The 13,313-nt window shown below is 40.8% G+C and overlaps 1 protein-coding gene across 1 annotated transcript in view; it reads right to left on the bottom strand.

The window, feature by feature from the left end:
• Positions 1-3,755: 3,755 nt before the first annotated feature.
• The window catches only part of UBR5 (ubiquitin protein ligase E3 component n-recognin 5), a 120,509-nt gene continuing 110,951 nt past the window's right edge, over positions 3,756-13,313 (bottom strand). The window contains exons 55-59 of the mRNA XM_055129363.1: positions 12,879-13,034; positions 12,585-12,698; positions 10,773-10,917; positions 9,079-9,164; positions 3,756-5,683 (exon numbers count right to left, since the gene is read on the bottom strand). Coding sequence (XP_054985338.1) covers positions 5,471-5,683; positions 9,079-9,164; positions 10,773-10,917; positions 12,585-12,698; positions 12,879-13,034 — 714 coding nt within the window. The 3' untranslated portion in view covers positions 3,756-5,470. The remainder of the gene's footprint in view (positions 5,684-9,078; positions 9,165-10,772; positions 10,918-12,584; positions 12,699-12,878; positions 13,035-13,313) is intronic.

The raw sequence follows: 13,313 nt of genomic DNA, 5'->3' as shown, positions 1-13,313 counted from the left end.
TACTTTGGGAACGTTTTACCTTTCTGCATTGCTTTTCCTGGCTGGTGTAAGATCAGAACTGAAGATAATACACACTATACTATTGCTCTGGCCCTCAGCTCAGTTTTTAAAATGACTGTACAAATGCCAACTTTTTGCAGTCATTCACTGCTTTCTCTGTTGATAAGAATTTCTGGAGGTTGTCATCATCCTTTTCCTGAACCTGAGGAAACACCCTTCCCAATGGAAATTTCCTTTATATGTGTTAATGGCCCATAGCTAAGGATTTGGTTCATTGGTAGAGCATGTATCTTGTTAAGTTCTGGGTTTAATCCCCTAGCGCTGCATAAATAAAAAATAAACATCCCTTATAGAAACATCATGTCTACTTTGTGTCCCTGTGTCTGTTTCTTACAAGAAAAAAAAGTTCAAGATAATCCTTTGGCAAATGTACATTTGGGGGTGACAAATTCTGCTCCCTTCTAGGGAACTGTCGCACATCCCCACTACCACCACACATTCAATGGGAGATCATTATTTTCCGATGGTGTCAGAGTGGAATTTCCTGTCAACCCTTACTCACAGGACAGTGGTTTGAAAAGAATGACGTTGGAAAACAGGGATGACTCCTAAGCAAGGAAAATTCCCTTTCACGTTGCTGGACAATATCTAAGGACCTGAAGGGCCTTCACCCCATTTGCCAAATTAGGGAGGACAGTGAGTTCCCCGTCTGTTGTCTGGTAGGGAAAAGCCCACTAATTATGCACTTGTGGAGTACCTATGGATTGAGTTAGGCCAGCATTGTTGCCTGCCAGCCAGACAGTGGCTGGCAAAGGTGGAAAAGTTACGTGCAAGTGGAGAGAGAGGAAATAGGTGAAAGGAGGGAAGGGTTTTGTATTGCAACTTTATGTCCTCTGCCTAAGCCCCAGTCCTGGCCTGCAAGGACTATTGCCTGGAACCAGAAACAAAGCCTGCTGACCATAACACAGGCGCTTTCTGATTCAATATGCTGGAGTGACTAATCTAGTTATTTGATCTGATTTTTTTTTAGTGATCAGAGCCATGCTAGACCAGGGAGTATGTGAGTGTGATGTTTAAAACCACCAATATACCTCTGTGTTTTGGACTCCTGGTGGTGCTCAGGGGTCCATATGAGACACTGGGCTGGCCACACTCAAGGCAAGCGCCCTACCTTCTGTACTACCTTTCTGGCCCCCAAACACGTGTTCTTATTTCTGACACAGGCCCCCAAATACTTGGAATTCCCAGAAACCAGTCAAGCATCTTGTATCATGTTTCCAAGACAATTGTGGCGACCCCAAAGATGTGAGAGGTTAGCAGGGTAAGCATATGATTAGTGGGAATTTTGTCCTGGCCAGAGGGAAGAAATGAAGTTGGTTCCCTCACCAAGGCCAGTGAAGCCAACCGCCGAGCACGCAGAGACACTTGTCTGAAAGCTCCAGCCCCAGGGAGAGGGTTGGAAGCCCCTTTCCTGTGTTTAGTCCCGAGCACATCCTTGCTGTTTCAGATTTCGTTTAGAATAGACCAGTGGTTTTAGTATGCTGGCGTTTGGGGAACTGTTCTAACAAGTTTGACAGGTCAAACCCAAGCAAGACATGGAAATATGACTTAAAAAGCTTATGGATCAGGGGTCGGGAGATGAGTCAGAGGGCCAATTACATGCTTTTCATGGCAGAACCCTGGGTTCCATTCCTGTACTGGATGGTCTCGTGGGCACCACTGGGTGTGGCCAAAAGAAAGCAAAGCTAGTCTGAAGTACAGCTGATTCGAAGCTGAGCTAGGACTGGAATCTGGAGTGGAGCAAACTTCTGGACTAAGCCCCTTAGCTGTGGGTGTGATCGCTGGTGTGTCAGAACTGAGATGCACTTGGCACTCCAGCTGCCCGGCAAAATGCCCAGCTCTCCCCACTAAAACAAGTGACACGCTAACTTGCTTATAATCCTATCTTCTGTGAGTGCACAAGGTCCTCAGGGATGCAGAACCTCGCTCAGCACCACTAGCTGGACCTTTGTTTCCTTGGCTGAGGCCCGTGATAAAAAAAAACCTTGACGAAGTGTCTAGCACATAGTCCTCAATTTTATAATGATTCTTTTTAAATTTTAAGGTAACATAAGATATTCTGCATAAAGAAAAGAAATAAAAAGAAGAAAAAACAAAAATAAAAAAAAAGATATTCTGCATATACCATAAAGTATGGACCTGAATAAACACATTTTTTTTTTTTTTTTGCTTTTTGGGTCACACCTAGCGATGCTCAGGGGTTACTCCTGGCAGTGCTTGGGGGACCATATGGGATGCCGGGGATCGAACCCGGGTCGGCCGCGTGCAAGGCAAACACCCTACCCGCTGTGCTATCGCTCCGGCCCAATAAACACATTTTAAACACATTTCTGTATTATCAAATGATACTGAGATATTTAATCTTTGTCTTCTTTATGTAAGTTAAACATGGAAATTAATCACTGCTCTGATAGGAACTATCCAAGTTACTTCCAACCAGTCTTTCTCTTGGCAGAGGGAGAGTCCACTTAACATAAGTATTTTCCATCTATTGTGAGAAAAATTTGACTGCAGAGACTCCACTTTTGTGAATATAATTTCTGTTCATGGTTTTTTTTTTTTTTTTTTTTGCTTTTTGGGTCACACCCAGCAATGCTCAGGGGTTACTCCTGGCTTTGCACTCAGGAATTACTCCTGGCGGTGCTTGGGCGACCATATGGGATGCCGGGGATCAAAACCAGGTCGGCCGTGTGCAAAGCAAACGCCCTACCCGCTGTGCTATCACTCCGGCCCCTCTGTTCATGACTCTAATTTTTTTTTCCTTTTTGGGTCACACCTGATAGTGCTCAGGGGTCACTCCTGGCTCTACACTCAGGAATTACTCCTGGTGGTGCTCAGAGGACCATATGGGATGCTGGGTATACCCTACCCGCTGTGCTATCGCTCTAGCCACTCTGTTAATGACTCTTAAGAGTTCCTTTGGGCAGTTTCAGAATCTTGTGGGCTGTTTAGGAAAAAATTTCTGTCCTCTACTAAGACAGAGTCAGAAAGTGGCTGAGGGGACAAGCAGAGCTTAGGGAAACTACTTGGAGAAGCTCCACTAGTATCCGAGGCAGTTAAGTGTGGGAACTGCAGCTTGAATGGCACACCTGAGTCTCAGCCTAGGATTGCTTACTACTTTAAGCACACGGAAGCATGCAGGTCGTAAGGGGGTCAAGTATTCAGAGGCAAGTACTGAACAGTGAAAACAGAATTCAAATCTCCAAGTCTGCACCAACTGGATAGTCCACATTTACATGATTTAGGAGGGGGAAAAAAGTAAAAGTAGCAAATCTTTCATAACCTTCAGTAAAGTTCATTCTTGGTCTTCTCTTCCTATATGTTTTCAGTTTCCTTAGATTTAATCACTAAACAAGACCAAAAGAGAACTTTAATTTACATGACTTTATTTTACATTGAGAACCATTTTATGATTTACTAAAAAAAGAAAAAAGGGGAAAAAATACCCCCTCACTCTGCCTTTAATATTCCTAAAAGCATTTAAACCAAAAATCTTGATTTTTGGAAGACTTAAGACATTGTGCATTGTTTTAAATATTTTCATTCTTTCAATAACTATTAAAAATAAATTCACACTTAGGTTTTCAAATGTCCTAATAATATCTACTTTGTTCTCATTTAATACTTTATCCCATCATATGCATACAGAAATTAAGGTGATATATATTATTTTCAGACACAATGATAATCAGCTCTTAATCTAATTACTATTTCATTTATTCAGAAATAGCATTTAGACACAAAACCAATGTCTCATTTTGTAAAATAACCTTGGTTAATTTACACATATCTGATATGGCATGTTGTGTAGGTTTTAAGCAATACAATGAGTTTCACGACTATTAGATTTCAGTATTTATTACGTCAGCAGAGCTGAGTATCACTTGTTTCAGTCTCTTGAAGCTATATAATAATAAAAGTTATAGGTCTTTGAATGTGAAAAACATCCTGAAGGCCAGGTGTCCTATAAAGGAACTGAAAGGCAGTAGAGATTCAGGAAACGCCTCTCATTTTCAAGATGTGCAGTGACTTAGTCACTTTATGGAAGACTTAGTGAAGAAAACCAGTGTTTCTTATTATGCCACTGAATAAAGCTACAACCACAAGAATTGAGAGATATTGGTCCTAGGTTATGTAATTAATGGGTCATCAAGAACCTGTCGCTTGGTCATTAGGTGTAGGCAAGTATGAGTTCACATTCTGTGCCAAGTAGGGATCCCGTTTTATTTCCCCCATTTTTTTTTGTTTTTTTAAAAAAGGTGGCCTGGCCAGTGCCATATAGGATTCTCTGCTAACTGTAAAATGTGGACTTATTTTCTTCTGTTTCTTACAGTCCATGTGTATACAAACTTTCAGTTCTTTAAATCAAAAAATTTTATGCATATAACCATCAGTGTGTTGCCCTTAGTTTAAAATGTACAACTACATAAATAAAAACTATTGTTTCTTCAATATTACTTGACATTTCTTCTGTAGTTTCTTTATTTAAAAAAGTAAATGTAACAAGGTACTTTAAAAAAGGCTAGATACAAAAGTAGTTAAGCTGCTCACGAACATTTAAAATTTTCCAAAATGTATCTTCAATAATTATGATCTTATAAAACATTTTACAGTTATCAGAAAGTGCCCAGGCTGAGTTTACAGAACTGAAATACCTTCATACAAATGGCTGAGAACTGAAGTGCAGGTAGCTCCTGACTGACTGCTCACTGAAGTCGGGGTACAAAGGGAAAAGCTGACTGTGGTCAAGTACTGTTGTGCACTGGCCCACCGTATGTACAAAAAAGTGCCCTCACTTAAACGAACAAATTACATGCAGAATATAGTGATATTTCGTATCCTATAGCGCAATGCAGTCAAAATAAACCGTAGTAAAAGTGTTTTTAAATAGGTAAAAGTGATTTCAACTTTTAAGATATGAATGTCAAGAACTTTTTTTACAAGTTCCATATACATGATACACAACTGCAGCCAACCACAAATTAAACACCATTAAAAAAAGTTAAAATGAAAACACAGAACATACTTAATTTTTTATTTTGAAATTCCCTATTCCCTCTATACAAGAACCTTTGCTGAAACACTTTCCACAAAGGCAGCAGTGAATTTTCAGAACATTTTACATATTTTCCCCTCAGCAAAAAGATAAATCACAGTGAAATTATGTTGTTCTGCTGTCATCTTTGGCTGGGGTTTGACCCAGAAGTTGTTGCCCAGCAAACCATTATAGTTGCTAGTGCTCCTCGGGCCTTCAAGCTACAAACTCGGCAAGGAATGTTTGCATTTAATCTCTTAAGTACCACCAGGGGGGTGTGACAGCATTAACTTCCATAAACTTTTTATAGACAAATGGAAAAAAATCTACAAAATTAGCTAGTAATATTACACAGCAATACACACTTTTTATACTCTACACAAAACCAAAATTCTTGGTCTTTATGGCGAGTAGCAATTTCTGTTTGAGAATTTGTTTAGAGGAATAGAGTGGGACATAAAGTCGAGAAATACAAGTATTTGCAGTAGGAAGATGTTGGTCATCTGGTGGTCTTATAGTGATTGAGGGCATAGGCTGAAATCCTTCTTCACTGGCTGGTAATGATGGGCTCGATGTCCAAAAGTAAACCTAAACAGGAATAATACCATTATCATTTTTTACTTTACAGATCAAGAAATCTTAGTTCTGGCCTCATTCTCATGTTAAAATCATGTTAAAGGTATACAGTGAAGTTGGGTCTTACAGTTCTTGCACTCAAAAGGAATACAATTGTTAGTTGTGTAGGAAGTGACTACTGTTCCAGTCTCGACTCCACATTTGTAACAAGGCTGTCACATTTGTGACATCTGAGGCCCTCCAGCTGCTAAAGAGCTAGGGCACAAGGTCTCATTAATAAAAATAAATAAATAAATAAATAAAAGGTTCAAATTTCACACAAGCTATCAAAAAATTACCTTGCACTTTATATACTAGCAATATTCTCATGGATACACTGAGATAAGTATAATGTTGCAGGAACTAAGTATTAGGGAACATCTACATTCAAAATCAATAGACATAATGACATTAAGTTATTACTCCTCTAGTTTGTGCAACATTATAAATGTTAACTTCACCATAAATATTTCAGAAAAGCCTATCTTTGGTTCTGTTTTGATTCCCCATTGATCCATGTATATATGCAAACATACATACTATTCAGAACATAAGACAATGACTAAAACAAAGCTTTTAAATTTGATGTAGTTATAGGGCCTAGCTAGACAGCCATGTGTCTCCAATATATATATATATATATTTTGTTGCTTTTTTGGGTCACACCTGGCGATGCACAGGGGTCACTCCTGGCTCTGCACTCAGGAATTACCCCGGCAGTGCTCAGGTGACCATATGGGATGCTGGGAATCGAACCCGGGTCGGCCAAGTGCATGGCAAACGCCCTACCCACTGTGCTATCACTCCAGCCCCATGTCTCCAATATTTCAAAGTGATTGGGAAACCTGAAAAAAACTAACTTGCTATTTCTGGAGCTTTGTTTTATAAGAACTCTCATCTAAAATTCTATTGAGGAAAGCAGAAAAAGGTAAGTGTGAGGGGCTATAAAATCAAACTACTAGAGGACAGGAAGCTGTTCCCAAGGGGAAAAAGAACTGATTCAATTCACTTGTTTTGCAAGACATGTGCTGAGTGACCACACTGCTGGGCACACAGAACTGAATGTGGGCATTGTGGGAAAACATCAGCAAACCTGCTGGGCTGCGCTAGAACTCAGGGATTGGGGCAGTGCCTCCTCGGCTGACTTCCAGGCAAAAAGGATCGCAGGGAGGAAAAGCTTGGGGGAGAAAGTTTACAAGCCGTTTTACTGGTGAACTGTATACCTTAAGAGAAAAATGCAAACTATAAACCCGTGTAATTTTTAGGACTGCAAATTCAAGGGAGAACATCTGGCAAAATCCTGTTATTTTTGTCTTTCAGTTCTCCCTGAGACCAGAATCTAACAATACGTAAGGATCATAAGTGCCACACCCCCTCCCCAGCCCCCACCCAGGAGAAGGGTAAAACACTTTGACATTCAGCATTGATACTTTTATTAAGAATTTAAGGAGTGCCACTTATAAAGCTGTTACTAAGACATTTTTGAAGCCCTTTAAAGAGAAAGGTTATTTTCCTTTTTCTTATTTTACAGCCTGAATAATTAACAAATTTCCCTTCTCGCAGACAGCAAAAAACAACAGAGACTGACCTAGACTGATGATGCATTTGTTTTAAAAAGAACAGAAAATTAAAATAAGCCACAAAAAATACTTAGAATTCATACTAGAGTGAATAATTTCTATTTGGCTTTAGGGGCTTTGGGGGGCCACAGTGGTGGGTACTCGGGGAACCAGAGGATTGAACTAGGCCGCCTACGGACAAAGCATATGCTGTCCAGCCTGTCTAGCTCCTTGCCTGGCCCTTAATTTCTGTTTTTTCATAAGTTACCTAGAACTTATAGAGTCCTTTGTCTTAGGGAAAGAAGATGCTCTGAACCCAAAGACTGACATAATCTTAGTAAGCTACAAGTGCTCCTGAAACCAATAGGGACAGATGGGTATTTGCACTGGCAGGACATTTAGGATTCCTAAGACCAGGAAAGTCTAATCATAATTACGCCTACCCCAGGGGGCTAAAACATAAACAAGAACAGGTGACACTAGTCCTGCTAAAGACCCTGTATTATGCAAATAGAGAAATACTGAAGACCCTGGGGCCATGAAAAAATTAAAGACTAAAAGCAGGACCCCCCCAAAAAGTTATTGCCTTAATTGAAAACAGGGGGAAACTGCACAAGTAACCTGTTCCTCTCTCAAAATTGGGGGTGATACTTGGAAGTGGGGTCATTTTTAATAATTCCATGTGTTGTCTGGGATTCTCTGGGAAAGAAATACCCCTCAAATGTCTATACAAAGGACCAGCAGACATTATTGCCTTTTGGGGTCATGGACAGGTTGATCTGATTATGGATATTTGAGGCTGGATAAAGATTTCACTGACATGATATAATTTTCTCTATAATCAAAGTTCTTGTGATGGAGATAATGTCTTGAAGTCATCAATCAACACTAAGGTTAAAGTCACAGATTTAATACCCACATATCACAGGGAAGCTACTCTAGTCCTAGGAGACAGATTACCTCAAGCTATTCTGGAACTCCTCAAAGCTAGCCTCTAGTCAGAAGGATTAGGGACATACTAAAGGGACAGACAGAACCAGGGAGAGAGCTAAAGGAAAAGAAAAGGTCTCAACAGAACAAGCAACGTCTTCTGGGATGAACAGATATTTCAATTATTACAGCCTTATCAACACCTCAGTTATGTTCTAGAGAAGAAAAACAAAACTGTCATTTCTGACCACCTATAACTTCCTTATCCAAACTTAAAAAGACTGCATATTTGCTGTCTCTTATTTTTTGGGGAGTGCTGGAGATTAAACCCACAACCCTAATGCATGTTGAGGCATAAACTGAACTACAGTTGTGCTCCATCCATGGTATTTTCTTGTCAGTTTTCCTGTAGGCACCATGCTGTTACAATGCTGTTACTAATAGTTTCAGGCGTACTTTGTTCCTCCAACTCTTCACGAGTGTTCGGCATCCCTCTCACCCTGGCTCCTTAGCAAATATCCGCTGAAATTTTAATTATAGCTTGGGTCATGTGTTTACAACAGGGCTAGCTCGTATGGTCTGAACGGACTGTACCTCCCCTCCACTCCACCGGAAGCATCTAGGCCCCTGACTAAAGATTTGGAGATTTAAGCGACAAACTACATACCACAGGCAAGCTGCTCTTTCTGAGATATGAAAGAGTAGCTCAACTGTGCTGCCATCACCAACGCTCTTTCTGCCCTCAGATCCCCTTCCCTACACCACCAGCACTGACTCTTTTTGCCTGCAGTTCTCATTCCCTGAATTCTCGGTTCTGCTATATACGCTATTTTAAACTCTTATACTTCCTTCTACAAATACTAGAAACCTTTAACTTACAAGATCTTGTCGTTCCGTCATGCTCATCTTCTCTACTATTGACCAAAACCAACGCTTAAACTGCAAAAGCTTTTCAGCATTTTCTCCTAAAAATGAAAAAATATAAATTCATTACTGTGTATTTTTAGAATATATTATAAAGACACAAAATTGAAGAGTATCTTGTATGTTAGGGAGCCTGACTTCTCTAATACAGGACAATTATGGTCTTTTGCATAATATAAAGACCCTGTATTTTATTAAATATACAGATTCAAGATGACCAAGAAAAATGAACCAACCTCAAAATTTATTAATTATGATCTCAACATTTTAATGAGGTTATATGCCACTTGAGGAGCTTTAACATTTTTTTCTCCTTTGATTAAAGCATTTTACTGAGGGAGGGGGCTTAGGGCAGGGTGTGAGGCTGTGACCTTTGGCAGGCCAGCTGGGATGGCCACAGCAGTTTAGCTGCTGAAAGCACCTTTACTTGTTTTAGGATCACACCCAGCACTGCTCGGGGGGTCCTCTAGGCATGTTGCTTGGGGAACCATGTGGTGCCAGGGATTGGGAAAGGAACCCAGGCCTTCCACATGGAGCGCATGCACACAGGCCCCTGGGCTATCTCCTCAGCTTTGAAATGCAGGTTCTCCTTCACCAAGTCTAGAGGGCGAGCTGGCAGAACCATCTGCCTTTCTCAATGCATCCACATTGTCCTCAATGCTGCTGACTGAAGCACTGCCTGGGGAGCATGCTTTGCTCTATCTCCACTCCTAGGTTTCTGGTTTGCGCTAGAGACAAATTCTTATCTCACAAGATTAAAAAGGCACAGAAACTATCATACCATGACCTACATATTGCCGTGTATAAAAGAGAAACAAGGAAACCGATCCAAATCTAACAATACCATAATTTGGATGGAGTTGCTTACAAAATTCAATGAAAAACAAAGCAGAAAAGATTTCCTATGTTCATGTGTGCAATAATCTTTACTTTTTGTAAACTGTACTTTTTCTTTAGCCCCGAAGTTATTTTAGCAGGGTTATTACCTCTTTTGGATTCATCATTCTCCATGTGTTTATGTGCCTTACATGTTTTTAAGTGTGAAATGGTCAAGAACTACAAAGTCACCACCAGTGAAAATCTGGGGGCTGGGGAAGTCTCCACCATGCCCGGCAGCCCCCAGGGATCACTCCTGACAGGACTCCAGGGACCATAGGTGGCACCAGAGGTCGAACATGGGTCGGCTGCATGCAAAGAAAGCACTGAACCATTGCTCCGGCTCTAACAAAAATTCTTGAGTTTCATGAAAGAGCAATACAACTGTCATGTGGATGTTTTTTTTCCCTCTTGAACATTCTGACAATACTTTATATACAGTTGGCTCACTGAAGTTTCTCTTACAGTCACAGTAAATCACACATATGTATGTGCTTGTGTATATTCTGGAAGAGAGGTATAGTACCACGGAGCAAAGCAGGATTTTATACATGTGAGCCATGTGCTTTATCAATGAACAATATTCCCAGCTCTAAGCCATACAGTCTTTAAAACAATGTATTTTTAAGAATTTAAAATTAAGAATTTAATAATTAAAAATGCATTAAGCTATGATAGTTCAACTGAACCATGATATTTTGATCTTCAAAAAAGAAATGTAAACCCAGAAACTCCAGAAATGCTAACAGAACAAAAAGCTGAATTTTCCATACCTGATTCATCATTGAAAGAGGTGAAACTGATGAGCATTTGCACGTTGACTTCGCCACAGCCATTTACCAGAAGCCTAAAATCTTCTGCTGTCAAGTCTTCTAATGAGTTTTTTGGAAGCACATCCAGTAGACCCTTCCTCATTGCCTTGAGAATTGAGAGATTATGATCTCATTACACCCACTGTTCAAGCCCAATAAACAGCTCACTTTAACACAGTGATGCAGGTACCTACCGCCAGAGGGTCACATGTAGTTTTCTTCAACACTAGTCACAGTGCCAGTCTCAACATGTTAAGCCAGAAATTACTTAAGAAAGCAAGTTCTGTGTTCTGAGTTTCTGTGGGCAGGCAGAGTGTGAGTGGGACGGGGACTGAAGTGGGCCGCACAAAGCTGGGGGGCAAAGCAAGGGCCTTGTACATGCGACATGTCTCTAGCTCAATCTCCTAAGCTATTTCCGTAGCCCTGTGTTTTGATTTTCCTTTTTTTTTCTTTTATTCAATCACTGTGAATTACAAAGTTACTCATGACTGAGTTTCAGATGTACATGGTTCCTTCACCAGTGTCCATGTCTCTCCACTGATGTCCAGTTTTCTTCCCATCCAGGAGCCTTTTTTTCCTTTTTCCCTTCTCTTCTGCTCTTCCCTATTCAAACACCGTTACTGATAAGGTATCATGCATGTCACTCTCCCTCTTTTCAGCACCAATACTGGTCAAGAGTGACCACTTTTCTCTACCTCCCCTGACCCGACTTATCTCCGTTTTGATTTCTTGAGATTTGAGGAAGAAAAATAAAAAGTATGAAGAGTACACAGCAACAGCTAACTGAATAATTGCTTTATGGCATTAAGTATTGTCCTGTCAAGAACCTAGGAAAAGTTTAACAAAAACCACCAATCCAGAGGCTTGCTGAGAGATGACCATGTCATCTCCAAGTCATCTGGCTCATGTCATCTGGCTAAAGGGCGGTCCCCGCCATAGTGAGAATCCAGACACATGGTGCACACTTCTTCCCAGGCCTGAGACTCAGGAACGTCAGGCATCTGACAGTGTCGGTACGAAACTACAGGGACCACTGCTCTCAGAAGAACCCTGGCAAGGGGGAACCGTTCATTCACCCATCAGGACGGATACTGTTCTAACTTTAGGAGGGTCTGACCAGGGAGATGGCCTATGGCCAGGCTTCTGAGAATGTTCCCCCACGATACATAGCATGCCAGGGGAGCTGTGCCAACAATGTGATTGGTAAATATATACCTCCTTTGGGAGTCTGAATTTCAGTTAGCATGGCTGGCAGACCACGACGGAGAAAGAAGCCAGTCTTCACGGTGCAGGCAGAAAGGGTTTCCAAGACTGGCCTCTCACAAAAATCCCAGAGCCTGACACTTCAGGAGGCTCTGCTGTCTGAGCAGAGTTCTCCACACAAACCCACGGCCCTGAGAAAAGCCTGGCCCTTCATTTCTCCCGCCTACCTGCTGTGGATGGCACCCTTGCTCTGGCTAAGAGTCTCTCACTATATACCCCTGGCTTAACAAGCGTGCCAAGAGTCAGTCAAACAGGTCACAAAAGTGTGGGTGTTCAAAGGACCCCAAATAGTCATCTCAAACCCACAAGCATTCTTCCCCAGCTGTTTATTCACCAAATCTGCTATTCATTTTTTCCAAGTCACTTACCCCCAAAAGAGAGTTACTACTTTGGTCTGGATTCAAGTGTAATTTACAATTCATTTTGGCTGCAAGATACATGTAGAGTCAAGTGCGAGCCAGTTTACCAGAATAGCCTTGTCAGATCAAGGAACTTCCCAAAAATGCTTACATGTAATGGCTGTTCCGCGACCACCAGCATTCTGTGCTCTGCGTATTTCCGAACATATTCGTACACATTCTGGGGAGTGACTGGGATATTGACACCATTAGGAATAAGTTCAACCTGTGAAAAATTCAGAAGTATAGTTGTTTCAAAGTTGTCATCAATATTAAATCTGTCAGGGACTTGAAAGTTTAGGTCTAAATTAAGTACAATTTTTCTGTCTTGTCTCTAAATTAGTCTTTTTACAAAAAGCACAACAGACCACCAAACCAAATTCTAAGACTTCAGAATTTGCTTTACCTGCCCTCCACCCTCTTCTTTACACAGATCAATGGCAAAGGCCAAATCCATTGCGGAGAAAACAGCATCAGCATCCGAACTTTGAGAAGCCAGGATAAGTTGCCGCAAACTCTCATACATCACAGGATCAAAAAAGGCAAAGTCATGCCAATTAACCTAAAAAACAATCATGGGAAACTCCATTACTTGATCAGAGATTTCAATTTACTAATAGATTCAGTAAAGAATTTTATGAGACAGGGCTGGAGAATTATTTGGCTGAAGTGATCCTTGAACACAGTCAGGAGTAAGCCTTGAGCAACATGGGTGTGGACCAAAAACCAAAAGTAAACCAAACTATGAAATAAAGAGGTAATATCTGTCTGTCTTTGGCTCTGACTATACATTTCAGTTTTTAAAGTATATACTCATCTTTATTTAGTTTTGACAATAATA

Source organism: Sorex araneus, chromosome 2, assembly GCF_027595985.1.
Source record: "Sorex araneus isolate mSorAra2 chromosome 2, mSorAra2.pri, whole genome shotgun sequence".
Taxonomy (NCBI): Eukaryota; Metazoa; Chordata; class Mammalia; order Eulipotyphla; family Soricidae; genus Sorex; species Sorex araneus.
The sequence above is the reverse complement of the archived record's forward strand: the minus strand, read 5'-3'. Positions and strand labels throughout refer to the sequence as shown.